The following is a 27,212-nucleotide window of genomic DNA, read 5'->3' on the forward strand; positions in this document are numbered from 1 at the left end:
CTGGAAATGCAGCTATGTCTTAGTAAAATACACCCAGTCCTGGTGTCACAATCATCGCTAAAAATGCCACCTATGTCTGGATAAAAACAACGAGCTTTGGTGGCACAATTCCCTCTGGAAATGCTCCTGCTGTCTCGTCAAAAACAGCTTTTGGTGACACAATCGCCACTGGAAATGCAGCTATGTCTCACTAAATTACACCCAGTCCTGGTGTCACAATCAATGCTAAAACTGCCACTGTTGTCTTGCTAAAATAAACACTTTTGGTGTCACAGTTGCCACTGGAAATGCCACCTACGTCTGGCTAAAAACAACTAGCTTTTAGGGCTGTCCCAAATACCATTTTTTAACATTCGGACCTTCGGCAGAATTTATAACGAATATTCGTTCACAGCAGGGGGGTGCGCTGGCGGCGGACTCCGGGTTTTTTTCGGACCTAATTGTATTGCGGAGTTTTGCACAGCGGCGACCGGATCTTTCCTCTCAAACCACAAGAAAATGTGATGGCACAACAGTCTGCTTCAGTACATTATTCTATGCTTTCTTTTGATTTTCACATTAGCTAGTCACCCTGTTTAATTTGTCTTCTGATTAAATCGGAACCGTTGAAACAAGTTGTAGGAAGCCTCTGCAAGTAATTGGTTGCTGGCAGACACTCTGTGCTGTAGTCAAAACTTCATCACTTCAGAAACATATCTATAATATTAAATATTCATGACTACATTGGTCGCAACAGCAAAGTTAATAAAGCATCTTTAGGTATAATTCATTTGTAGCTTAAGAGTCAAAAACAGGCGAGGTTATGTGTCATCAGATCTGATTGACAGTGACCAAACAACACACATTACTAAATCCTGACTAGTGCATGGACATATGTGACGTATGTGACATCACCTTGTCCATGCCCACTTCAAACCAGTGAAAAGAGCACAAAGAGAGAAGTTTTCTGGGCCTTCGAATGTGAATGTTTTCTAGTTTTCTTAATATTTTATAAAACGCAATTACATTTTGGTTTTGGACTGTTGGTCAGCCAACACAAGCGATCTGAAAACATTACCTGGAGCTTTAGGAAACTGCAATGGAAGGTTGTCACTATTTTCTGCAACCATAGCACATTGAATATGTTTGTGTTTTGGACTTTTGGTCTGACAAAACAAGACATTTGAATGAATCCCAATGAGCAGTGGGAAACTGTGATTAGTAAATGATAGAGAAAATCATCTGTATATTTATTAATACCGAAAATAATCATTAGTTGCAAGTCCTAATAACAACAAACACCAGGATTGTTTTGCTTGTCCCCCCTCGCCACTTGAGCTCTTAGAAGTGGGGAGAAGACAACCTTCATAGTTCCTAATTATTATGAATGTATCAGCAGTATACCACAGTGTGCCCAAAAATCAGTTAATTAAAAAAAGGCTTTTGAGTTAACCTGTAGTGCACCCCTGCATTGAAAATTATACACCTGTGTGCTTAAATGGGCCATGTGAATAGGTGACAATAACAGCTTTGCTATTATACTGCAGATTTTTTGGCACAACAGGTAGGAAACCCCACATTAAATGATGTGAATGGAGCGCAGAGACCCCGGGCCTTTGTTGGCTAACACTTGTTGTACTGCCAGCATGTTTTTTGAGAAGCCAGGTTTGTTTTTTATTGTTGCCTGTGAAACTAGCGAGTCTGACATTTTGGTTCACACTCGGGATAAGGTGGAGAAAAAAATGCCGCTTTCAAGTCGGCATTAGTGCGTCAGCCCAGGTTTAAATGTTTGGAGCCCGGCCCCGCTGTCAAGATGAATGGTGGGTTTTTCACAGAGTCAGATGATGGAGAATCCCATTGTGAGGAACAGCACACCGGCCATGTCCACTGTGTGATGTTTCACCTCAGGCTAGAAGGATCAAAGCACCACCCGCGGACCACAGGAGTTCCTCCTGCACAACACGCTTCCTTCCATGTCAAATATCATCAGTTGAAATGTCAGAGATCTTCCTCTGGCTTTGGGTAACCATACACTATATACATACCTACCTATCCCCTTACATGTTGAAATGAGAAGATGAGGCAGGTATGTATTTGGTTAATGTTTTCACACTTGCCAGCTCACGCACACACGCTATAATCTTGCCATATTTACCGCAAGCTTTCTCCAAGGCAAGTAGCCATTAAGTCTACAAGAGCTTAACATTACAGCTTGAGTCACACCGCTCTTTCTGTAACGCTGCCGACCACACGTTTAAGACTCGAACAAACCTTTAATCAAGAAGGTGACAGAGAAGAGTCATTGTTATGTAGGGTCAGTGGCTAAATGACTGTTTTCTCTCTGAGTGCCACGAGGTGAGCTTGGAGAGTGGGGAAATGGTAGCTTAAGACTGGCAGAGGATAAAACATGAAATATGTGTGGAGTGAAAGGAAGGCTTCAGTGGGAGCGTTCCTCAATGGCTGACACATGCTGGAAAGGCTGGCATACCTTGGCATTCACTGACACTCATCGCTATTGCCTTTCTTTCCCTGTGTAGCATGACTGCACATTCTAAAGCTGACGACCAACAGACCTTGAGGTAATAAAACAGAACAAAATAGCATAGCAGTAAAGATGCTGGGAGGCAGACGGTGTTTTCAGGCATCTGAGATGCGATACGAAGCTCCCACCAATGATGCTTTATCAGAACTGGCTGCGACTAATGATTCTTTTCATTATCTATTGTCGGTTAATGTGATCGTTTAGTCTATGCAATGTTAAAAAATGGTGAAAAAGGGCCCATTTTCATAGGCAGCTTATGAGACAGTTGGCCCCTGGGCACAGAAACACAAAGGGCCCTAAACCCTCTCCGACACAGGGGTAAGACACACAGACTTTGAGGTGGCTTTGCATCATGTTTTTGTGGTTTTGTGTCTCTTTGCAGCTCCTTTGCACCTCTCTGTGATCTTCTTGTGTCTCTTTGTGGTCATTTTGAGCCTCTTCCTGGTGGCTACGTGTTAATTTGAGTAATATTTTGCAAGTGAAGGCCAGGGGGACCCCTTGACTATTTGGGCCCCTGAGCCTGTTTCAGAGCCCAAGTGTCTTCTGATGTCTTGTCTTGTTTGACCAAAAGTCCAAAAGATATTCAGTTTACAAAGATTTAATGGAGCAGAGAATGCTTGGTATTGTTTTTTACTATTCTTGCTTGAAAAATGACTTCAAAGATCAATTATCAAAACCGATAGTTTTTCTGTCTCAGAGGCAGGATCATTTCAAACATATAGCTAACTAGAAGAGTACGGCTTTAGAGTGTGATCATAGGTGTAGATTTCTGGGGATACGCAGGGAACACATCTCCATCGATAATTAGAATGTGTATTTTTCCCTGCCAAGAAACACATGAAAGTAGAAGAGCACTTGTGGTGAATGTGGTGATTTTTTTGTGCACAAATCAGTGCATAAAAATTCACCATAACTGTTGCAGGTTATAACTGTTGTTGTTGTTTGACGCTCAAAATTTTCTGGCGGAGGACTCCCCCACCCCCAAATGCTGAAATGAAACCTACGCCCTTGACTGTGATCACAAAAGTCATTCAGTATAAAACTGTAAAACCTGATTTTATGAACAGTAAATGAAAATGCAGCAGCTCCTTTGTTCAACAAACACAACAAGTGTGTGAATGTTTAATGTGAGGTCTTCCTTCCTATCTTTCCTAAAAAGGCTGTGTTGTCTTTGCCAGGATTAAGACATCCAGCAGCTAAGACGATATAGAAGAAGGTGAATCACTGTTTGATGAATACAGCACACACAAAAGGGGTTCAGTTATTCTTTTGTGTTGTTTTTATGTCTCTAGATTTAAGCTAGCCTTGCACACTAGGCCCAGCTCACATGCATGTGGCTCTAGCATGCACCTGGGTTTGTATAAGCAGGCAGATGGCCTTGTTAAACGCCTATGCGTGTGTCTCTGCTACTGGTTGGGTGAATGGAGGCCATCTGGGATTGGCCAGGGCTTCTGTGAATGGAGCCGGGGAGCGCCATTCAGCACCGCGGACAGCTCCGCGCCACCGTGGAGCTGTCCGCGGTGCTGAATGCAGCCCTGATGGCACCGCGTGCTCACAGCGGCCGTTTCCCGGACACCCATTACAACCCACTCTGACCCACCTGCGTGCGCTACGAGCTGGTAAACAGTGCATGGCAATCAAACAGCGAGCCCGGGCCTAGCCGACACGAGGCCTGCAGCGCGGGGCCTGGTAATGAGCAAACACAAGTCGAAGCGAAGAAAGCCTTCCGCCACATTAGGCAGGGAAACCACCTCTTGACTTTAATGAAACGCTCTCGATATGGAGTGGGCGGCCATGATGAACACCTGGCGGACTGCGACAACACACACAGGACACACAGGCTCCAGGAGTTGTTTGCATATGCCAACAGCCTTCCTTCCTGCTCATTAGATTGTTGTAAACGCCAGGCTGTAAACGCTCGAGCACCAGAGCAGCTCTAACAAGCCCATATCTAGGTTATCGATGGCTGATCAGGCGGATTATGGGCTGCAATGTCAAAGAACAGCGCGTGGACTAAAAGGGGAAATGTGTAAAACAGTGTGGATGCTGAAAAACACGAGCAGGGCCTCCATCTGCACATTAGCATGGGGCCTAAACACAATGAGGAGATGAATGAACATGAGGCCCGGAGCCGGGAGTCTCCTTGAATCTGTCATCCGTCTCCATGGCGACAGGAGGAGGAGGAGGACCAAAACTGGCATCTATCCGGGCCCAAATCAACAGATGGCCACCACATCAACCCCCCCTCCCTCCCTCCAAACACCCCCCACCCGCCCCCTTCCCTCTTGCAGCCTACCTTGCACTGCTCCATGCACGTCCTCACTGAATATTCCCCCGGCTCATATTTCTGAGTCAGGAGCTCAAAGTCCTCGTATTTCTCCTGGGCGTGCTGGTCGTAGCGCTGGTACGCCTGGACGCACAGGCTGCATCTGCTCGTGTCGCCATCGCCGAGCACGTCGAGGCTGCAGTTCAAATTGTCCGGACTTGTCGAGCCGTAAAACAAATCCAGCAGAGAGTAGGAGTTACAAAAGGAAAGGTACAAATCGCTCATATTTACAGCCCGCGTCCCCTCTCTGTCGGAAAGGCCCTCGCACAAATCGTCGGCATCTGCGAAAGTAAAGCAGTATTTAGATAAACTATCCTGGTGGTAAGTTTCAAGCGGACACAAAGTAGAGTTTCCTATAAAAATATCATCTGTGTTTCCTCTGAGGCTGCTGTGTGCTGAGTGGGTCTGGGGTGAGAGGAGGTGGGAGGATGCGAACTTGACCGGGGTCCGGGCCAGTGTGGCCTCGGCGCAGAACCACAGGTGATCAGAGAGGAGGATGGTTAAGAACAAGAGGGATGCCAAGGACAGTCGCCATCTCTGCGCCCTCTCTGAGTCGGTGAATGGCTTTTGGTTGTCGCGGGGGGGCTCTAGCCAGATTTGGAAGCCGTCGTCATCTTCTTGCTGCCAACACGTCCCAGCACCCCTGGTCATATTTTGGGAACCGGCCGACTCCACCGTGGGGGCTCCTCTGCCGCAACAGTCATTGACGTGGGGTCCGCTTCGCGTTTTCTTCCCCTCAAATGTCAGGTGGTGGGTTGTCCCGGCTTGCCTTTGCGTTCAGCGGTAATTCCCATTAAAATGAGCGTGGGCCGGATGGGAAATTAGACGCTGGCGACCACGGGCCGCATCCTCCATGGCTGACCGGTGAAGTCGCTGTCCTCCCGCCCGCCCTGAGCTCCGCGCCGCGCCGCTCCGCTCCTCTGCGTAGCCTCGACTCCGTTTTTAGAAACACTCACCGACGCGTTTACGTTTTCCCTGGCCTCGGTCGTGCAGGGACAAGGGCGCTATCCTCTTCCAACATGGCGAAGCTGTCTGTCTTTGTGTCGGCGGATGGGCCTACAGCCTGTAACAGACCTCTTTTCTTTTTCAAGCCCTCACCGTCTTCATCTCGCTGCCGTTGTCAAGTTGCCGCCATGTTCGCCAAGAGACGGTGTGTGTTTGCAGGAATCTGCGTCAAGGCAGCGGCAACAACCACGAGCATTTCCGGTTGTAGCCTTCAAAATAAAGATCGCAGTCTGACGTGTTTTGTTTTTGTGCCATTCTGTGTGATTTGAAAATTGATGTTTCCTGTGTCCTGTTTTCATTAATATTAGCAGCAAGGGCGTATAGGTTTGTTTCAACAATATTTGCACAACATATCAGACTGTATATAATACTTACTCTTTTTTTTTTAATTTATTCTTATTTATTCGAGTTTAGTCAGTGTGTATTTCAGTGGTGTCAGAGCAACTCGCAAAGTAAGAATTTCATTACCTGTAACCACATTTATGTTTGCTGTGTACATGATAAGAAAGCTCTTAAATCTTGAATAGCTATGAGCTTTTCCTGCATCAGTTTATGGTGTAAATGCTTTTAATTTTGTCAAAAGTAAAGTCATCTGCTACTTTAATGTTTTTTGGGGGGTAAAAAGCACATGTTCTGAATATTGAGTTTGCCCCCTGTGTCCTTCCTGAAGTCTGCACATGCCAGTCATATTGTTTCAGTTGAAGCAAAACAATCCAGCATTTTCACAGGGAAAAAGTTCAAGCTAGAGAAGTCAGAGCAAATAAACATAATTATATTTTTGCTATCTCCTGAGCCCAGGTTAGGAGCCACTGATATACCAAAGTCCAACTTTCTCATTTGCTCAAAATGCATTTTAATTGTTTTGTTATAATGTTAAAGCTTTTAAAGCAAATATATGCTGACTTAAAACCTACTGGTGTTTTTACAAATGTGCACTATTTGGCTCAGTATATCACTAAATAATGTTAACTGCGTTTTGTAACACAGCAAAATTATATTCCATAAATAGTGTGTACAAATAACTGCATGCATAGTTTGAGATACATATTGTATTTTACTTTGAAGGTCAAATCGCCTTACATCCGGTATTATTCTACCTAATTTTGCTACCTTAACAAACGTCTCCATCTCTGACGTTATGCGCGCGCATGCAGTCACCGCATCCCTCGGCGCTGAGGTGCGTCAAGTCAGAAAGAGCCCGCAAAAATGTCACCAGAAATGTTTTAATTATGACTTCAGAATGAAAGCCTGTGATTTCAGTCTCCAGAATACACACTGTCTCAGCTGTTTGGGTGTATATTAGAAAAATTAAGATTAAACAACACTTGCAAGTAAAAGCATGCAGGTGCGCAGAGGATGTGAAACAATAACGTGCTGACTGGAGGAGGAGAGTTTGTGATGACTGTTTTATTTTGAAATTTCCACCAGCAGACATTTCTATTCTCTATATTGCGGTGGTCTTGACACTGTGCCAGTCAGACAGGTTGGTACTCACCTGGTTTCAGCCTCAGGCAAGATGCTCTTATCAAAAGACAGGAGCCTGTTTCCTCTTTAAAGGACAATACCGACGCTTTTCCATGTTTCAATCCGTTAAAATGAAGTGCACTTTATAAAACAACCACCACATATCAAAAGCACAGGCTACTGTAGTGATTTAGATCTCAGAGTGTGTTTGCTCTCATTTATTTCTTTATATATTTGGAAAAATCTACCTGCCAAGACTTTTTTTTCCTCCTAAAGTTGTGTTATTGTTGCATGGTGATGCAGAGCAGATGTTTAAATCAATGAGCGCTTACAACTCCATTATCACTCTGAGACAACTCTAACAATAATTAAAGCACACATGGTGTTTATTCAAGCCAGTCTCTGCCAGTGAAGTGGTGCAGTGGTTGCAAATCAGATAACAGGCTAGGAACCAAAGATGTTAGTATTGGTTAATTTTGTTATCAATAGCTTGACACCCATTAATCAGTAATTAACCAATTAATTTTAAGAAAAAAGGAGGTCTTTTCCTTTAATCCAGCTCTCCATTGATCCAGTAATTTTTTGTTGTTGGCTGTGCTAACAGACAGCCGGCTAGCTGGTTTACATGAGGACACATAATGGCTACTTCCTACCCTCCTGTCTCCACTGGTTAGCTAATATTAGCCTTGGCTGCTGGTCTGGTGGGAGCTAGCTAGTGGCGGCACTCCTTCTGCAGTTACTACTGGTTTGCTGCAGAAACATTGTGGCCAACCTTTGGTCTCCCGCCAGGTAGTTCTGATGTGAAAGTGTCTACATTTCGAGCTGCAAAACCCCTTTAGCACTGTTAGCTATGTTAGCACTACTAGCCGTGCTGACGCTGCTAACACTGCTAACAGAGCTCACAGTAGTTAACAATGCTAAATAGAGACAACGGCTCATTGAACAACTTACTCACTGCTGTTCTGCGCTCAATGCCGCTCAAAAATATTCTCGACCATTAACCCAACAGTGGTTAAGTGTTAATATCCCTGAAAGGAACCAGACAAAACACACTGTAGTTATGCCACAAAAAGCTGTGTGTGGTTTTTCAGATTTTCCTCCAGATGATTTTACCTCTAAGACCTGGAATACAGATATTTGTTTTACTGCCCAGAGTCAGGAAATTCAGAGCTAGATGAGCCACAGTTGGGTGAGGATGTGTTGAGGACGAGTGATTTGTCCATCTGACATTTCAACAACAACCAGTTTACGCAAAAGTGGATGTTGGACAAATACAAACAAATATTAATGAACTTTGTGAGCAGTTATTGGTGAGGCTTAAGATGGAGCTCGATTCTCTGTTGTTTTGATTGAATTTCTTCCTAGAGGATGGGCCGTGCTAATTGCTGCAGACAAACCTCCCCTGCAGCCATGAGCCGCCTGTGTTTAGTCTCATTTATTTCAGCTAAGTGCATACAGCCGCTGGTTGTCTCAGGGCTGCTTCCACACCATTTGTTTCTGCTTGTGTCCAGCGTGCTCTGCTGGTACCATCTCTCCAGTCGCTACAGCCGGCTTAATTAGAGCATTTATCCCATTAGGACATGGTATTTCTGCAATGCTAGCTTTCAGTGGCTGTTTGCTGTTTCCATCTCCTGATCTTTAGGACTGATAATCTGCTCCAAGACAAACAGTTGTGCTGCAGCGACACAATGCATCCTACACGCAAAGCCACGCTGAAATAAGCACTAGTTGAGTACCTCTAATTAAGGCCTGTCAATCAAACACTCACTCGCATCACCTGGAAATAGTCCAGAGTGGGCGATGGGTTACAGAGTGCTAACTGAGGCACAGTATTGATTTGTTTCGGGTAATGAAGATCATTTTGTTCTCTTCGACAAAAGCTGTACAACTCTTACATAAGCCAAAGCCAAGAATGTCTCAAAGGTAAAATTTTAATTAATTTCTTTAACAAAATTACAAAACCTACAGGGAACACTACAACATGTCGACAAGAGCCATTATTCACAGTATATGATTGAGAACAGGTACCTCATCACTTTTACTTTGGAAATGTATTCATGCGGCATTTACGCACAACAATGCCCAGGGCACCACAGGCAGCTACCTGCACCCTAGAGGCGACGATAATGAAGGTTATAACATATCAATGAGTCCCAAGGCGCATTGGTGACATTTTTTAAGACAGGAAAACATGGCCACATCTTTGCTGGAGGGCCTTGAGCTGAACCGGTTTTAACATACCCCTGTGGTGTCCCTCGGTCTCTCTCTGCCAGCTGAGTGCACGCCAAAGAGCTGAGGCAAAGGCCATCCCTCCACACAGACGCTCGTTTTAACTTAATCGCCAGTTTTTTTAAAACAAGACTCCAGTCAGAGCAGTTCAGTACTTTAAACCAATTCCAGATATTTATTAGAGTTGTATTCAACATGTGATTACATAGACATAAAAGCACAAAGGCACAGGTCACAGGTCAAGACTCGATACAGTAATCCAATTTATTTGCCTTCACCAAATTCACACACAAAGTTCAGTTTGTTCATCACTAAAAGTACTGCTAGGCCTCAAAAACCTGATGATGGCACAGTGATGTTACAAGCTTTATCTCAGTTTGGGCTTCAGATGTAAAAATCTGATCAGTAACTCAGACTGCAGATGTGGAGTTTAAAAAAAGCTTTTAGAGGAAAGGGAGGTCTGATGAAAGATACCATCCAGCTGCATTTCAGAAATGCCGGATTCGATTTTTTTGCAGCTTGACTCATAATAGGGACGACAGTCAGGATACCTCAGCCTCAGCTGCTTCAATTTGGACCATTCGAGTCCCCCAATTCTACTTAACTATAACACCACATTGATGGAGTGTCCCCTCAAAATTGAAAAATAAGAATAGGCCTATTTTAGACTGTTAATGGTGGAATATCCCCTGGCTGCTGCGCTCTCATCAGATTCTCCAATGTGGACTGAAATTTACACCAGTATCATATCTAACTACAGGACAACAAAGCAGCTTCATTTGTGAGACAGTATTCTTATATTCCCAGATTCCAATTCTCAGAATGAAACCCCTCAATCTGTTACAGCAGAAAACCTATTTTCCTTCCCATAAAATGTGTTAATAACTAAAAAGTTTAAAGAGAGGGTAATATCTAAAAAAAACAGAATAATCAGCTTCACTATTTGAATATTTCATAATGTAATTCTAACTTTTAAAATTCAATATCCAATCATTGCCTTCCGGTCTTTTACATTGGCCTATTAACTTAAAATTAATATCAAGCAGCCTTAATCACTCATTAGGAAGACCAAAAATAAATCTCATAAAGTTCGCATGAAAGCCCTGAGAATTAACAAACCAGTAATGTACAGTGTAGTTATAAATCACATCACTTACCTCACCCTTAACAGTGTTTTTGACTGTTTTTACTGCTAATCTTGTTGGAAATTAATTAAAATGTGAGCTATATGAGTATTTCTCTCCAGTGTCAACATAAATCTTGTGTATGTATCACCAGAAAATCAAACTAAGTAGTCATTGTCATTCATCAGATACCCTGCTTTGATAGAGTCAGTCACCCATGAGTCTCTTATAATCTTAAATTTCTTCCGGAAGCAGCGCCTCAGAGTCCTTAACTCCAGAAGTCTTGTTTCCTCTGTGATAATGACATGAGAGACTCCTTCCTTTAACTTCTGCACTACCTTCCCTCCATGGTATCGAAACTCCAGCGCCCTGATGTCCAAACAGGTGGCAGGTATGGTGGTTTCCGGGTCTCCTATGTCGGCATAGCCGTCCATGTAAACCACGAAGGGTCTGAACATGCTGGTGGGAAGGTCCTCCCAGCCGTACCGCTGCTCCACCTGGCTGACGTTCACTGCCGCATCTGCGTTGCTGATCCGGTCAAACACCTCGTGCAGCTGCTGCTCGTCGGTGTCCACAAAGTAGCTGTCGCCGTAGCTGTCGTACTCCTTGGCAAAGTGCTCCCTGGTGGAGGGCGACATGTGGATCATGTGACGCGGTTGCCACGGGACCACTTCCTTCTGGTCAAGGCACTCCAGCAGCCAGGCGGCCCACACCACATCGTGCTGGTTGCAAGAAACCAGGTTCTTCACGCGCATGTTCTCCACGCCGGCAATCACGCAGTAGGTATCCCTTCCTGGGTTTTGAACCACGATACCTCCACATCTGATAAGAAGAAGACGCCAGTTATCGGTTAATTGGTTATTCAGAATACCTTAAAACATGATGATGTGACTGTTACAAGAAAAAATAACTAAAAAGTTTAACTCATAGATCATAAAATGCAGCATTGGTCAATTCAGTACACTGCTACAGCCTCACTTGGTCCGGTATGACCTGTAGCTAATGGTGGCTAATGTTAGCGAATGTAAGCTAATTTTAGATAGACATTACTGTTTGACATCACCGAGCCACACGGTTGACTTCACAACTCTTCTCTTGTTGTGATTATGCTCCACAGATTTTTAACTTTAAAGGGTAACTTTGGTATTTTTCAACCAGGGCCCTATTTTTCCATGTTTTTTGTGTCTGAGTGAGCAATGGGAACACCAATTTTTGAGTTACTTAGATACAAAAACAAAGAAAAATATGGTTCAGGTCAAAAAGTTACCCTTTAACTGACAAAAAAGGCTTTTCTCATGTTACCTGGCCACGCCCTTTTCCAGCTCCGCCTTGGGGTGATCCTCTGTGCCATTCAGGACACAGAACTCCACATCCTCAAACATATCTGTCTCCTTGGTAACCCCAGAGAGGTCCTGGGGCTTAAAGTGGTCGATGATCCCCACCACCTTCTTGGGTTTGACTGGCAGCTTGCGCTTCTTCTTCTGCGGTTCGTCACCATCGATGCGAAGGTGCCGTGAGGCTAGCTTCCCAGATGCCTTACTGCGGAACTGATCCAGGTCTGCCAGAGTCATGCACTGGTGCCACTCCTTGTCATCGCGGATCTTCTCGATCCTGGGGAAACGCAGAGTGCAGTTGGTTTTATACATGTCACTTGAGACTATTTCAGCCGCCCGGACCTGGATGATGACCGAGTTGCAGGGTTCAATGTAGGCTTCTGGTTTCTCTGTGCCACACAGGATGGATGCTGGAGGGTCATTTTTCCGATAGACTTTCCAGTGCTTGGCTAGCTTTAAACCGAGGTCATACAGCTCCTTCATGGTGTAGCCAGAGCCGATGCGACAGAGAGTGTGGAAAACTGAGGGCTTCTCGCCAGGCTTTGGAGCTTCGGCAACAGCACATAAGAAATGGGACATCATACCACCACGTCTCCCTTTCCCCCAGTAGCCACCAACAATCAGCAGGTCGAGCTCATCCATCAAGCCGTCCACATATTCTGGCTTGATTTTCAGCCATCCCTCCCCCCGCTTGTCTGGTTTGTATATGGACGAAGGATCCTTCACCATGATCCCCTCTTCTCTGTTGTCAATGGCGTCATTGAGCGCATTCACTACCTCCTGCATGGTTCTAGCATCGGCCTTTGGAACCAGGTGCATCCTCCCCTTGACTGGAGTGAAAACTGTCTCAAGGGTCTCGTAGCGCTTCTTCAGTGTTTCCTTGGCAAGCTTCTGGTCATTGACCAACAACACATCAAACACGCAGAAGCACGTCTGTAGCTCAGAGTCGTCCATGAGTTTCTTGATGTCGAATTTGCTCCCCTTCTGCATGAAGGCCTCTGTGGTCGGATTGTACGCCATCATCTCACCATCGAGGATGCAGTTTACAACATGGTTTTTAAAAACGTTGTGGATGTAAGGTGTGAGTGAGCCCTCCAGTGGGGATCCTCCAAACTGCTGGGTGTACTCAAAAGCATTTCTGCTAAAGTACTTGTACACATCCCCATCTTTGTGCAGCTGTATACGCTCTCCATCCAGTTTGGTCTGAATGTAAAAAGGACTGTTTCCCATCTGTTTCTCCACAGTGCGGATGTTGGCCACGGCTGCCAACATTGGCTTGAAAGCAGAGAAGAGTCCGATAGAGACTTCGCTTAAAGACACGGAGGGGTTGTGGAGCTGCTGGCATACCTTGTTTAAGTCCGTGTTGACATTGTAGAGCTCAGCAGCATCCGGGTGGAAGACCTGGAGAACAGTTTCTTTGCTGATCCCGAGCTTCATGTCCTTCAGAATCATCCTGATGAGCCACTTTTGTTCGAGAGCTGTGCTCTGGGTGATGAGGTGCAGCAGACTCTTTTTCACAAGATCCTTCTGCTTGCTAGCGTTATTGATCGCCACTGAATCCAGAAAGTCATTGACTTCTTTGATGCTGAGGTTTCCTTGGCTGGTGCACCGTTTCTTCAGCACAAAGTACGCCATGCTGGCAAAGTCTCCAGCATCTCCTTGGGATATAGTCGGAGCACGGTAGTTCAACAGTTTATTAGCCTCTGGACCGTTCTTTGGAAGTCCTAATACATCGATGTAGAGTTTAGCTAACATGCTCTCTTTGATGCCATATGCCATACGCTCTCGTTCGAAAGGCGGCACTATGAGGCGCATAGCTGGGTAGAAGGAGTCTGTTGTTTTGGGGTTGTCCTTGTGGAGCACAGAGTGAAACTTCCTCCATGACTCAATGAAATCCCTAAGGATCCTGGATTTATCTGGACGGAGTTTAGACTTCTGGATTTTGTCTAAAGTGGTACAAAGGTGAAAGAAAGGAACCTGAGCAGCAACAGAGGGCTGACCTGCAGCAACGGAGGGCTGATCTGCAGCAACGCTTTTAGAAGTTCCCTCCATGGTGAAATCTGAAATACATGTCAAAGATTTTATTTTTTTTTTTAAAATAGCCTGGTAGTAGATTAACAATTCACTTTGCAGTTTGTGAATTCTGTCCAATAAATGAATGAATCAGTTAATTGACAGAAACATAATCAGAAACTGTTTTGATGTAGGACAGGCACATGTAAGCATGTAACAGCAGACCACTGTTTGTGTTTGTTATACTTATTCCATTATGTGTGGTGACTGAATGCAAAACATGACATACTGTCAGAATGGATTTATCTTTGATGGGCATTTCACTTTTTTCTGACATTATATAGACCAAACAATTAATCTGCTAATCAAAAATTTTATCAGTAGCTCAATCGATGAAAAATAATTGTTAGTTGCAGCTCTCATTATTTTGCATCTAAAGGAGATAGCACAGTCATATACCAATTGACAGGTCAGAGGTTCAGTCCCTGGCCATACAGTGTCTAATGTCTGATGAACAGGTGGCACCCTCTGTGGTAGCCAGTGGATGAATGGTTCTACTGTTGTAAAGCACTTTGAGTGGCTGCTAAGACTGGAAAAGTGCTACATAAACACAGTCCATTTGACAATATTATTATCAAAAGGGACATTTTATTGTGTCCTATCTATCTACATGGTCTAAATGTAAAGGATTGGATTGATATCATTAGTATTATGTAATATATATATATATATATATATATATATATATATATATATATTAGCCATTTCAGTATATTGAATGAGGTGGAGGAGATGTTTTTAATTTCAACAATCAAAACTGCCCTTTGATCATTAACAGAGGCTATAATGTCATCACAGAAAACAACTGGGGATTGGTACAAGCCAGATAAGTGTCTCTTACAGATAAAAGTAACCAGAAAATTAAAAACCTGTTTTTTCCCCTTTCTGTTTTTGTCAAACAAATGGCCTTTCTTGTTTCTGTTTGATATCCTTTATTATAACACAAATAAAAACTGAGAATTGGGCAAGAGTTAATAAGTATAGAAGGCCAGAATATGCCCCAAGGATGACATAGAGTATTTTTGCTTGACAATATGGAGAAAATCCAGTTTCACCATTTATTATTTTTTACCAAATACCTGGATGTCTATATTGCGATAATATTGTAGGGTTGACTATTGGTGGTTTCACAAAATATTCACACATTGAGATTTTTGATAAATAATCATCAGTAATGTGGATATAATGACTAGCCTAAGTGGTCTGCAGCCTTTAAAACAAGGAAAAGACAACACTATATTCAAAATATAAGACATTATCTAGTCTCATATCACAATACTGATATATTAATCAGGCCTGATAGAGTATAAGCTCTCAGTAGTTTGCTTACATTACTTTGGTGCCCATTTATCTGCATCCTCTCTCCTGAAACTTCAGGATAAAGACGAATGTACACTATAAAACTGAACTCAACAATCAAGACACATTACCCGAATCAAATTAAGATTTCTTACTAGTCCACTTCAGAGTCAGTTGCAGGTGATGAGTCCACCGAGATCAAACTTCAACATGTTCTGACATGTCTCAACTGTTTCAATCTGACAGGCAGCAGGCAGAATATCAGCTAAACTAAAACCAAACATGTAACTTAACATGGTTGTAAATATGGAAAAACAATACAAGGTTAAACACTGATACGAAGTAAACCATCTTGTATTGGGTTTAAACTACTAAACTACTTTTTAATGTGATTACAAGAACACTTCGTGCTGCCACTTAACTTTCAGAATAAAAGCATCTGTTCACGTCTGTGCTGTACGGGCGTATGTGCGCAGGTAACTTACAGACATTGGCCCACAAACAAGGTATAATTTAAGCGTAATTTATGTTTTAATGGCAGCTAAATGTCATGTTCCTTTCACACACAACAAAACGCGAATAAATTAAGCGTTTCATTTTCGCCGCAGTTTTATTTTAAAAACAGACCAGCAAAGTCGTAAGTATTAAACTGGAGCTAAATTTAATGAACAACACGATACATACTAACAAAATAATTAAATGTATAAGACTTATTGATACCTTATTCTCCAAAGAAGAGGTAGTTACTTTCAGACTTCTCACCACCACCTACATATTGACCACTTCCGGGTACTTAACCTAAAGACCGGCAAGGAAAACGTTCCGCCGGAAACAAGAGCGGAACCTTTGTTGCCCTACAGTGTTGACGTGTGTTTTAAAGCTTAAATATGATTTTACCAAAATATAGTCTCATTAAGCTCAAATTTCACACTTTAAGCGCGTCGGTTTTGTATATTTAATCTGACATGTCTCGTTTTTGATCGTATTATTATTAATATTATTATTTAATTGAAGTTTCTGCTCTGTATTTGTGATCGACTGTCTAATTAATTATAACATGTATATGTGTGTTTATTTGCATATGTGTGCTGAAGCATGCGCACAGAGCATGTGTGCATGTGTGTATATATTTACTTACCCATTTGTTCGGATGCATGTTTATATTTATTCACATTTATGTATATGTATTTGCTTTTATCACCTTGTTTTACCACATTACTGTCACGTCATTCATCTGTTTTATTGTCTCGTGAAGTACTTTGTACCACCTGCATTGAGAAGTGTTTTATAAATACATTTATTTCTGTTATAATTATTAAACTATGTTGAAAATTCCTTGTGGACATAATCTAGTTGCTCCTGTGGTCCACAGCAGAGGGCGACACTGAGGTGCTGCAGTGCTGAGGAGGTGCAGGCAGTGAGGTTGTTTACCTTCATGGGTCTGGAGCCACTGAGCCAGTAGTCAGCTGGTAGTAGCAGATAGGAATGCAAACTTGTTGACCACAGAAAGGCGTTTCTCTTCACTATAATGATTATGTAAGACATATTTGAATCAGAGTCTGGAAGCAGGGTGTAGTATAAACACTTAAAACCTCCTGAGTCAGGCACTGATGCAGTAAATTTGCCTTGACAATAATCAGTGGTGATGGTTATGGTGAAAAGCCAGATGGGCCTGGGGTCATTTTGTAAAAAATAATTACATTCTCTTTGCATATTTTAGGAAGAAAAGTCCTAATTTTGGGTATTGGCCCAACAAAAACTCACTCCTGGACACCAACCAGCTATTTTGTGTGAACAAACAAGCCTATTATATGAATTAGTATGATCAGCACATACTGAGCATGATAGTTGTTCCACTGTGCAGACATGTAATAGATTGGGTCATTTAAGGCAACGCAAACTTATCTGTTGTCTGCTCATGTTTGGCTGACAGCCTCACTACTTTTCATGCTCTGTTTCCATCATAAACTTGTTTTGACAGCCACACGTGAGGTAGCAGCTGGTGTGGCGCCAGGTACATGCCATTACTCATAAAGTGATGCCAAATCATGCCAGTGATATCTTGTTCCCAATCGAAACTGTTTGTCTGTTTATCAGTGTGGATTCCACAAATACTGATACCTGTTTTTTTTCCATAGAAGGAGAGACTCACATTTATTTGGCTAGTTGAGTTGTTTTTGTGTAGTTTAATGACTTATTTTCAACAGAGAATTTTTTCCAGGCATGAGGTGTGCTGCTCAATTAGTGACCCTAACTTTTGATGTGTGTGTGTGTGTGTGTGTGTGTGTGTGTGTGTGTGTGTGTGTGTGTGTGTGTGTGTGTGTGTATGTGTGTGTGTGGATTTATTTGAATGCTAAAATGGGAAATAACAGGAAAATAAAAGCTTGTATATTGAGTGTTTTAAAAACAAAAGGCCTTAGGAAACAGGAAAATATCAAGACCACAATTACCACCATTCCCGGCGAGGATATGTATCTCAAACAGCATCTTTATACTAGTTTATGTATTAATGTGTCTTTATAAGAGAGTAGTGTATGACTCACTGCAATGATGTTATATCCTGAGGTATAAGACAACTAAAGCTCCAGATTTGAATGATTAAATATCCCTCTATGTTCTAATTTAAATCTAAATGAAAGATCATTCAACCAAAGTGAGGCTTTTGTAAGAACAGAACATCTCCAGGCTATTGGAAGGACTTTAGTTTGGTGAGAAAGAGAAAACACACTGTGGCTCCATACTTAATCAGAAACCAAAATATTCTGTTGTTCGTTGATTCCCTCTGCCAGCAGGGGGCGCCCTGTGCACAGCACTGAGCCCAGCGCCACACGCCAGCCAGGGTTGTTTACCTGTCTGCTGCTGCTGCTGCTGCTGCTGCAGTGGAGGATCCTGGGATATGTTTGGGGAGGGAGGAGGTCCATTTGGAGCTACTATGTGCTCCAGCAGTGAACCCGCTGTGTTTTCCCCTCTCACACAATGCAGTGCAGTGGGCGGGAAAGCTGGCTGACTGGCTGCTTATACTGTATGTGTGTGTGTGTACAGCATGTGCATGCACCTGTGCTAATGTGGGACAGGGTGATGCGGTACAGGCTGCAACATAAGACCCCCCGCACACACACACACACGCGAACACACACACACTGCAGTAAACGGCCTGTCATGCTGTCATGCAGCAGGCAATGGAGTTACATAAGCCCTGCTGGATGTGCTGCTGCACTGCAACTAGCAGCGACCTACAAGACAGTAAACAACTGACGTCACTGCTTCCGTGGCATGCATCAGCTCGCTGTGGGACCGAGAGGGAGAAGGACGAGGAGGAGGAGGAGGAGGGGGTGTTTATAGTGTGCTGGTGTAGGACTGAGTGAGGTTTTGGCATGGAGGCAGAGAGAGAAAGAGAGAGAATTGGGCAGAGTAATAGAGCTAAAATCCCTCCTCGACATGGCCGATGATTAAGCGGTGCGTCAGCCTCCTCATTCAGAGTGACTTGTTGATGATGTGTGGCTGCACAGAAAGTCGTAAACACTTCCTGTCCCCTGCTGCTTGCTGACACATTGTGAGTTATGTTTGCCAATAGGCTTCCCATTGATTATTTACACGGACTGTATAACTTCTCATAAAAGATACTGATATGGTGAAAGCCGGTTAAAGACAAAATAGACTTTCCTTATTAGACAACGCATGAAGAGAGGCAGATAAGGGCCATAACAAACTTGGGACTTGGAACTTGGGACTATTGAAGACACACTATTGGGTTGCATTATGGGAAATGTAGGATCCAGTGTATTTGGTGACATAGGGACTAAAAGACAGGTCAATTATTAATTACATATGTATGAATTTATTTTCCATAACCACTTATCCTGCTGGGGGTCACAGGTTTGCTGGAGCCTATCCCAGCTGACATTAGGCGAGAGGCAGGGTACACACTGGACAGGTCCCCAGACTATGACAAGGCTGGCACATAGAGACAGACAACCATTCACACTCACATTCACACCTATGGACAATTTAGAGTCACCAATTAACCTGCATGTCTTTGGACTGTGGGAGGCTCCACACACATGTAATTCAACATTTTATTACATTATATATCTAATATAATACGATAGATGTACTTTCATATCTCATATGTGATTATCTAGCACTGTTTCTCAATGGGGGTACAAGTTTCCCTAGAGCTACTTTGGAGTACTCCAGGAGGAATAGAACCCCTCAGCAGCAGGGGGGGCAGCAATTAAATCAGGGTGAACATGGGTCCTCCTCGGGGACACCACTGGCGCTGGTCAGCAGAAAATAATATTTCAAAGGGGATACATGACTGAAAAAAACTGTAAGAGCCACTGCTTTAGCACACTACACTACATGTGGTGTCTAGTTATCCTGTTGTAGTATGAGGAGCAGCACTGGTTGTGGGTATTATACGTGTACAGTATTACTTGCCTTTTTTCTTGTGTATTTGTTTTTTACTTTTTCTCGACTTGACTCTTCTTACTTTCCCTGATGTTTTCTCTCTGTGGATCAATAAAGGCTCACCTCATCTAACTATACTATGCTCACTGCAGAACACTCTAAAATGAAGCATTGCATGTATATTTGATACCAGGCACACCAGCTGCAGATGGTATCCTGAAGGCTAAAGCTGACATACATTTCCCACAAACATAAATAGGTATAAGTATGTATATGTGAGAGTGTGTTTTTCAGTACAGTATGTACCTATTTGTACAGAGCCTAATGTGTGTTCCCAGCAGTTGCTTTATAAACAGAGTGAAAAAACCTCTGCGCACTTGCCAAAGCCGCTCTTGATGCACCGCTGCCTCAAGGCACGATTGAACTCCTCACCACATAATCTTATACAAATGTCAGGAGAGATGAGGACAGGGAGATCCTGTTCACCTAAATTGCGGAGCACAAAACATTGTGCTGGACTTTTTTTTTATTTCAGCTGGCAGGGCGAGCCAGACAGTGCCCAGTGACCTTCGACTAAAATTAGATCAGCTTCACACATCATTGCCATCCCACACTGCCCTCTTTTTACCTGTTTAATAGCTGTCTGTCTGTCTGTCTGTCTGTCTGTCTGTCTGTCTCCCCCTCCTCTCTCTGTCATTACACGCTGTGTCATAACAGCTCTCCCTCTCTGTTATGAAATTGAATTTCCAATGAAATCCCTGACCGTTCCCTGTTTTCATCAGACAGACTGGACAGCCAGCTGACCTGTGCAGCGGTCTTGTTTGGTTACATCATGTGGCATAATAATAGAAGGGTCTAGAGGTCGCCATAGCAGCCTCTCAGTGACCTGGACTCGGCCTTGGTTTGGGTTAAAGCATGAGGTAATAGCCCTCGCAGCAGTAAAGTGAAGCAGATGGACTTGTAAAGAAGGTCAGGCTTAGATTACTGTATGAGCGTCTAAGAAGAAAAGCAGTGGTGCACTGTAGGTAGGCTGATATTAGTGTTGTCAATACTGAATTGAGGGAGAGTCTGCTATGTCTATACAAAGATAAATACGCCGCATGTTCAGGTATCACTACACCTTTTTAAATTAGTTCCAATCTGCAAAGGCCCAGGTGTCACTGGGGCTAATTAAGCCATGGAAAGCCATGACCACTGTTGTTGGGTCCATTATCAGCATCGTGGATTTGTCCATGGAGGGAGGTGTCGGCTTAATGGCATATACTCTCACCCACGTTTCTTTCCACTGACACCTAAGCCTTTCGAGATTGGCAGTTGCCCATTTTGCTGGTGTTAAATTTGAGTGCTGCTTTTGACACCGCTGATCACGCCATCGCAATTTATTCCTTTAAGCCCTGAGCTGATGCGTCAGCATCTGCATCTGATTGGTTTTCCTCTCACATGTCAAAAAGGAAATTTGTAGTCTCCAGTGGGAGCTGTATTTGTTCTCCTGCTTTGGGATGTGGAGTGCCTCAGGGCTTCTTTCTAAGGCCTCGTATATTTTCCTTCTATATGCTTCTCAACGGCCTCTTTATTCAAGACAGTCCTCCTTCAAAATACGACCACATAGGTTGTTTTTACAAGGAGAAATTAGGACCTATATGTCTGTTTATTGTCAGGTTTGTTTATTTGTTTGTTTATTTTAAGGATCCCCATTAGCTGAATGCCTTGGCAATCAGCTAGTCTTCCTGGGGTCCACACAAGGTAACAATCTCTAGTGGCCATAGTTATTAGTATGGGAGCAAAGAAGGACATTAGGCGATGTAGTATAACGAAGGACAAAGTCTGCCTAGGGTGGGAGGAAGGGGAGGTGAATAGGTCAACCAAGCACAGGACTTTCATCTAGAGGACTGGTGTACGTGTCCTATGTGAAACTGAGTCAATGTTAAGTTATTTTGACTTCGTACATCATGTAAAAAGACATACGTATGATACGTCATGTCACTTTACCTCAGTAATTAAAGTACTTATTTTCAGCCAAACAAGGATTTTTTTCCTAAACTTTACTAAGGAGTTTTGTTGCCTAAACCTAACCAGATAGTTTTGGTGCATTGTGCCTATATGTTTAAAAACTGTGACGGTCATAACGAGCTATCCATTCATCCACTGGTGGGTGTGCTAATGTAGGTAATGCTCCTGTGGGTCGTACTTAGAGATAGAGAACATATGACTTGTGTGGTCGTATGGGTTGGAGGACCTGTTGCTTTATTCACACCCTTGTTTACTCTTAATTCTATGTGGATGACAGACAACTTTATATTTCAGTGAAGCCTCATATTATTGTGACTTTTCTAACATTATCTTTCATGTTAAATGTGGCAATTATATTAAAATAATATGAATATTTTGGTTATTTTTAGTGATAGTAAAATTAATATCCTCAGGTTTTGGACTGTTGGGTGTACAAACAAGTTTGAAGACGTAACCTTGGGCTTTGGATGATGGCCATTTTTTTCTAGACCAAATGATTAACCAGTTAATTGAGACAATTATTGCTTAATTGAAAATGAAAATAACATTTAGTTGTAGCTTTAAAATCAAGGCTTCAACACACCAGCAGCACAGGCCTGTCACAAAGAAGGCTTAAGGGAACTGACGCACATTACACTTTGTATTATGTTCACATTATTAAACATAATTATGTTTATTCACAACTCTGTTTCAAGTTACCATTCAGCACTTGTATTTGACAGCTGAAACATGAATGAGTCATTGTTAAGTCAGTCAGCTCGTTGTCAATTACAAACCAGACTTACCTGTCCACTAAATAAACATGGAGTGCTACTGTGTGTATTGCTATGTAAAGTAGCTTTCAGCATCTGAAGCAAGTGTGACTGTTAAAGTCAAACGGGTGTGAAATACACTTCAACCTGTTCCGAAAGCCTTTGCTTAAAGGGACAGTACACCCCAAAAACAAAAATACAATTTTTCTTCTTACCTGGGCCCTATTTCAGAAAGCAGCTCAACAAACACTGAGCCTAATCCTAATCTTAGATTCGACTGAGCCTGAGCTGATCAGAATTAGCTCAATCAACTCTGGGTATGTTCAGCCTGAGGGAAGCACATTCATGGAGTATGTTGCCATAGTAACTGACTCAGGTTTATGCTCAGCTGGCTTTGTGAAAGGGAGTTTCCTTCATCTCAGGCCTAACATACTCAGAGTTTTCACTAATCCCACTTCCTGAAATAGGGCCCTGCAGTGCTATTTATCAGTCTAGATTGTTTCGGTGTGAGTTGCAGATTGTTTGTGGAGATGTCTGCCATCTCTTCAATATAATGGAACTAGACGGCACTTGATTTGTTGTGCTCAAAGCACCAAAAATACATTTCAATCAGGAGAGACTCGATTTTTTTTCATAGTAAAAAGAATATTTATTAACATGTGCATATAAGAATGAAAAATATGGAAAGTCTTTGGCCATTAGACTCCATGGAGATGGTACGATTTAAGGAGGGTGAGGAATCCATAGTCGAATGGGTTAGTTGCAGAAGGAAGTGTACATCTACTCATGGACAAGAGGCTCTTTACCATCAAATATTGTGCATGTACACATACAGTAACTCAAATTTGCACTTTTTCTGGAATATGTCACGCAGACTTTGAGTACATTTTAAATGCAATGCTTCACAGTAGTTCAGGGGAAGTGTCCCAGGAGGCTCCCTGTAACATGCACTTACAGTGTTGGCATTCATATTGCCAGGCTTCTCTGCCAGTAAGGCCATATAATTGATCACACTGTTTGAACATTGTGACTGTAATTGTTATCCGTTACAGTCTCATTATCCAAGAGCTTTCATTGAACCCGGTGACTGATTGAGCTTTCAACATTAGTCACCTCCTCTTACTGTTATCATGTCACATCAGAAGCTACACCCATACAGTACCAGCATCAACCCAACAACAGTACCACACCCTCTGATGCATCTTATGCAACGTTGTGCTATTACCAGCCCTGCTTTAAGATACTTCTCAAAAACAACTCATTACATAACGCTCAAATTAATGACAGGGCAATGTTCTGAGGGAGTGGGACATGTTGTTGGACACGGGGGTCAAACTATGATTCAAACCAGGGAACTGTGCCAAGACAGTAAGCTGTGAAGTCTGATCTTAAATACTGTTAAATGGAACATGAGCTTTGAACCGTCAGTGTAGTCGTTTACCTTGATGAATCTATTTATTGCCTTTACTGTGGAATTCACCTGATAAACCAAACATACAACCCTGCTGCTTTTTCACCACAAAGGCATCAATTCAGATCATTTACGCCCCTTTGAAATTTTAACGACAGGGTAGGATTGATTTGTTGAACAAGAAGTTTAACGTGCCTACAGGGACCTGTAAAAAATCCCAGATGCACTCTCTTCATGTTGTTTGTTTCTCTGTGTTAATGGCATGTTTTCCTTTTCTTCAGGCCAGGACTTTGGCCCCCAGTGCCTGGTGCCAGTATGAGATACTTGGCATGCTCCATAATCCAATGAGCAACTGGATCAACTACAATCTGGTCATTTGTAAACAAACATTTACTCACAGTCTTGCTCTGGCTGGACTGTCAGCAGCACTGTCTGCATGTTAATTAGGTCTGTGCATGGAAAGTCATATGTATTTATCATTTATGACTTTCCCTACACAGATACAGTTGATGGAAAGAAAATAGCTCCTACATGAAACTGCTCACAACAGGGTCTGTGGATTATCTTGAGTTACCGAGTTGTGATTTCTAGAAAGAGACATTGCTGTTAAGTATTTCAAATGTATTTTTTGGTGCTTTGAGCACCACAAGCTAAGTGCCATCTAGTTCCATTACACGTCCAGTCGTAGGCACATAATGAGACAATAAGAACCTGGGCAGAGCTATGCAAAAGGCCCCACCGCTTCTCCTGCACGGTAGCAAGACATTGACACTGTTGTGTTTTTTTTTCTTTGTGGTTGTTTTGCCTGTTTGGTTTTTTTTTGTAGTTTTTTAGTTTCCTTGCATTTGCTCTGCATCTCTTTTTGGTTTTTTGTGTCCCTTTGAGTCTCATCCTGGTTGGTAATTTTAAGACGCATTCACACCAGGATAGTCCAGGGGGACTTGGTTCGAAAAATTTCACACCTTCATTTGATTTGGTTCACTTTCACACTGCACTTTTAGAAGTGGACCAAACTGCCTGGACAACGTCACACACGCTATATTGCTCGAAACGACCACTGACCGGGAAGAAAAAAAGCATGACGAAGAAGAAAACGCCGCTCATCAATTGGCCAGGAGGAAAATGAAAATCCATCCCCTTCAGCCGGCTTGTTAACTGCGATATATAGTCCTCTGATCATATATCAATAAGCACCTGCACCTCCTCGCTACTCCACGTCTGCCCACGAGACATATTCCAGCTTTTTCTTTTTTTTTTTTTTACCTCTGTTAAGCCCAGTTCGCACTGTTGGCTTTGGGTTTTTTTCTACCCACTGCGCTCTACGTCACTTCCCCTCTTTGGTTCACTTCCTCTCTTTGGTTCACTGGATAGTTTGTTTGCATTTCGTTTAAAGTGGACCAAATAGCGCCAGTTTGAATGCAGTCTCACCTGCCCTCCATCCCAACCTATGTGGACTTCCTTGCTCTCTTTACTACCCATTGCATGACATTGTCCACCATGAAACAGGATCCTAATAGACTTTACAGTGACGTTGTTTCTATGGTGTTGGCATCATTTTAGCACATTCTGTGCCATCACAACATAATGCAGTTTAAGAAGGTCATGGTCATTTTTCTGAGAGACCAGGCTGATTAGAGAGCAGGTTGTTCAGTTAGCTGTTTCCATAACAATAAGCTGGCTGAAACCCTGTTCACCTCACAGCTGTGACTTTCTCAGAAAGACGAAGACAAGCATCAAATCCATGTTTTGCTGGAGGAAAAGATCACTTTGAAAGTTGACTGCAAAACAGCTATCTCACCGCTTGACTCAAAACACACGCAGGCGTGTCTTATTTAGTGTTGTAAGCACGAGGCACGAAATGAAAGGTCACACTCTGTTTACAGCACACTTGCCATTAATTCTTCAATAATCTCATGTTTATGTTGTTTGTCGGACACCTTCCTGCAGCCTATCACAGCTAACCAAAGCAGTTGTTCCACATGCAGACAGCACAGAGACTATGCGGGTCTCTTGCACAGGGCTGGATTTGGTGGTAAGGTTTTGGGTAGAGCATCTTTGCGTGCCACCGCCCTCCATTAAGCCCCTCTGAATGTCTGCGAATCTGTCCTGTTCTGTAAGCTTTAGCCTCGTGGCTGGCATGTTTGCCGGATGATTTACTTGGCTGCTGTGCACGCAAACATGCCCCCAGTGTGAACTCGGTTCGTAGGGTGTCGTTGTGCTGCTGAATGAGATTTCTATAGGTGCTAACTATTCCCACTAATAGGATTGGGCCTGTTTTTGAACTCCTGCAGACAGCTGCTGGTGAAAAGTTCATATGGGGCATATGGGAGGCAGTTGCACTGTGGAATAACACTCCTGTGTGTGCCTGGTGAAAAAAGCCATACCAGTTCACAGGATGTAGGTGACTCAGCTTGCTTGACTAAACTAACAGAACCGTGTTTCTGATACATAAAAAAAACTCATATTTGTGACTCTTCTCTTCCAAATAAGAGCAGCTTTACCTCTTGTCTCATATAATTTCAACTGAATTTAGCCCAACGTGACATTAACACAAGAATGTATTTCAGGTCTCAAATGTAAGGTTACGTAATGTACTGTACAGTATGTTCAACTGGAACACAAAGCAAACTGGTTGCAACATATCTTGTATTCAACAGTGGTTATATGCATAGGCTTACATTTGTCTCGTGCGCTTTCTGTGTGCACACTTCCACTTTTGCCTTCAACACACTGATATGTTTATGTGGTAATCTTACAAGCAACGGCCCACTGATACCTGATGATGTAGACATTCTGAGTGTTTATGAGCAGTCTGACCCACACCCGTACGAGCCCACAGAGGAGATGCTTGGGGGCAGCTTATAATTCAAACAGGACGGGTCCATGAATAGAAGCCTTCGGAAAGAAATATTGACCTCATCTGCACGTCAATAACACACAAACATAAAACGGAAATGCGTCAGCGGTGCATTTTCAGCAAACATGAGGGGGAATTTCCATAGATGGAGCTGATTCTATGATGGCAACACTTAATGGCACTGGTTAACAACGCATGAGGTGTGTGTGTGTTTCCACTGTGAGTGTGTGCTCAGCATGCGTAAGCTGAGTTGGCCTTTATCTTTGTTGTGTGACGGTAAAAGCTCGGTTATTGATTATAAAAGTGCATACGTCAGGTCCCAGTGAGCTCAGACGAGATGAATGAACTTAAAACTCATGTGTCACAGAGGTGTGTACACAGGTTTTTTTTTAATTCG

At 42.9% G+C, this 27,212-nt stretch overlaps 2 protein-coding genes across 4 annotated transcripts in view; both read right to left on the minus strand.

Annotated features, from left to right (window-relative positions):
- The window catches only part of LOC125885089 (NALCN channel auxiliary factor 1-like), a 40,995-nt gene extending 35,004 nt beyond the window's left edge, over positions 1–5,991 (minus strand). Inside the window, exon 1 of the mRNA XM_049570523.1 lies at positions 4,818–5,991. Within this exon, the coding sequence (XP_049426480.1) occupies positions 4,818–5,498 (681 nt within the window). The 5' untranslated portion in view covers positions 5,499–5,991. The remainder of the gene's footprint in view (positions 1–4,817) is intronic.
- A 3,804-nt stretch (positions 5,992–9,795) lies between these two features.
- On the minus strand, positions 9,796–16,174 carry lig4 (ligase IV, DNA, ATP-dependent). Of its 3 annotated transcripts, XM_049570402.1 has the most exons (4): positions 16,096–16,163; positions 15,531–15,614; positions 11,972–14,063; positions 9,796–11,491 (listed from the first exon to the last, which is right to left on the minus strand). In XM_049570402.1, the coding sequence occupies exons 3-4, from the start codon at positions 14,053–14,055 to the stop codon at positions 10,828–10,830; spliced, it is 2,748 nt and encodes a 915-aa protein (XP_049426359.1). In that variant the 5' UTR covers positions 14,056–14,063; positions 15,531–15,614; positions 16,096–16,163; the 3' UTR covers positions 9,796–10,827. The 3 variants fall into 3 exon arrangements, with proteins under 3 accessions (XP_049426359.1, XP_049426360.1, XP_049426361.1); XM_049570403.1 differs by lacking the exon at positions 15,531–15,614 and having other exon boundaries at positions 16,096–16,174; XM_049570404.1 differs by lacking the exon at positions 16,096–16,163 and having other exon boundaries at positions 15,531–16,067.
- Positions 16,175–27,212: the final 11,038 nt, after the last annotated feature.

The sequence above is a fragment of the Epinephelus fuscoguttatus genome, linkage group LG24 (genome assembly GCF_011397635.1).
Source record: "Epinephelus fuscoguttatus linkage group LG24, E.fuscoguttatus.final_Chr_v1".
Classification (NCBI taxonomy): domain Eukaryota; kingdom Metazoa; phylum Chordata; class Actinopteri; order Perciformes; family Serranidae; genus Epinephelus; species Epinephelus fuscoguttatus.

What these genes read in the sequence shown, in the direction of transcription:
- lig4 (XM_049570403.1), bottom strand. Translation starts at nt 14,055, where the DNA reads ATGGAGGGAACTTCTAAAAGCGTTGCTGCAGATCAGCCCTCCGTTGCT. An exon ending in CTGGAAAAGGGCGTGGCCAG is followed by an intron (nt 11,492 to 11,971) that starts GTAACATGAGAA and finishes TCTTCTTATCAG; the next exon opens with ATGTGGAGGTATCGTGGTTC.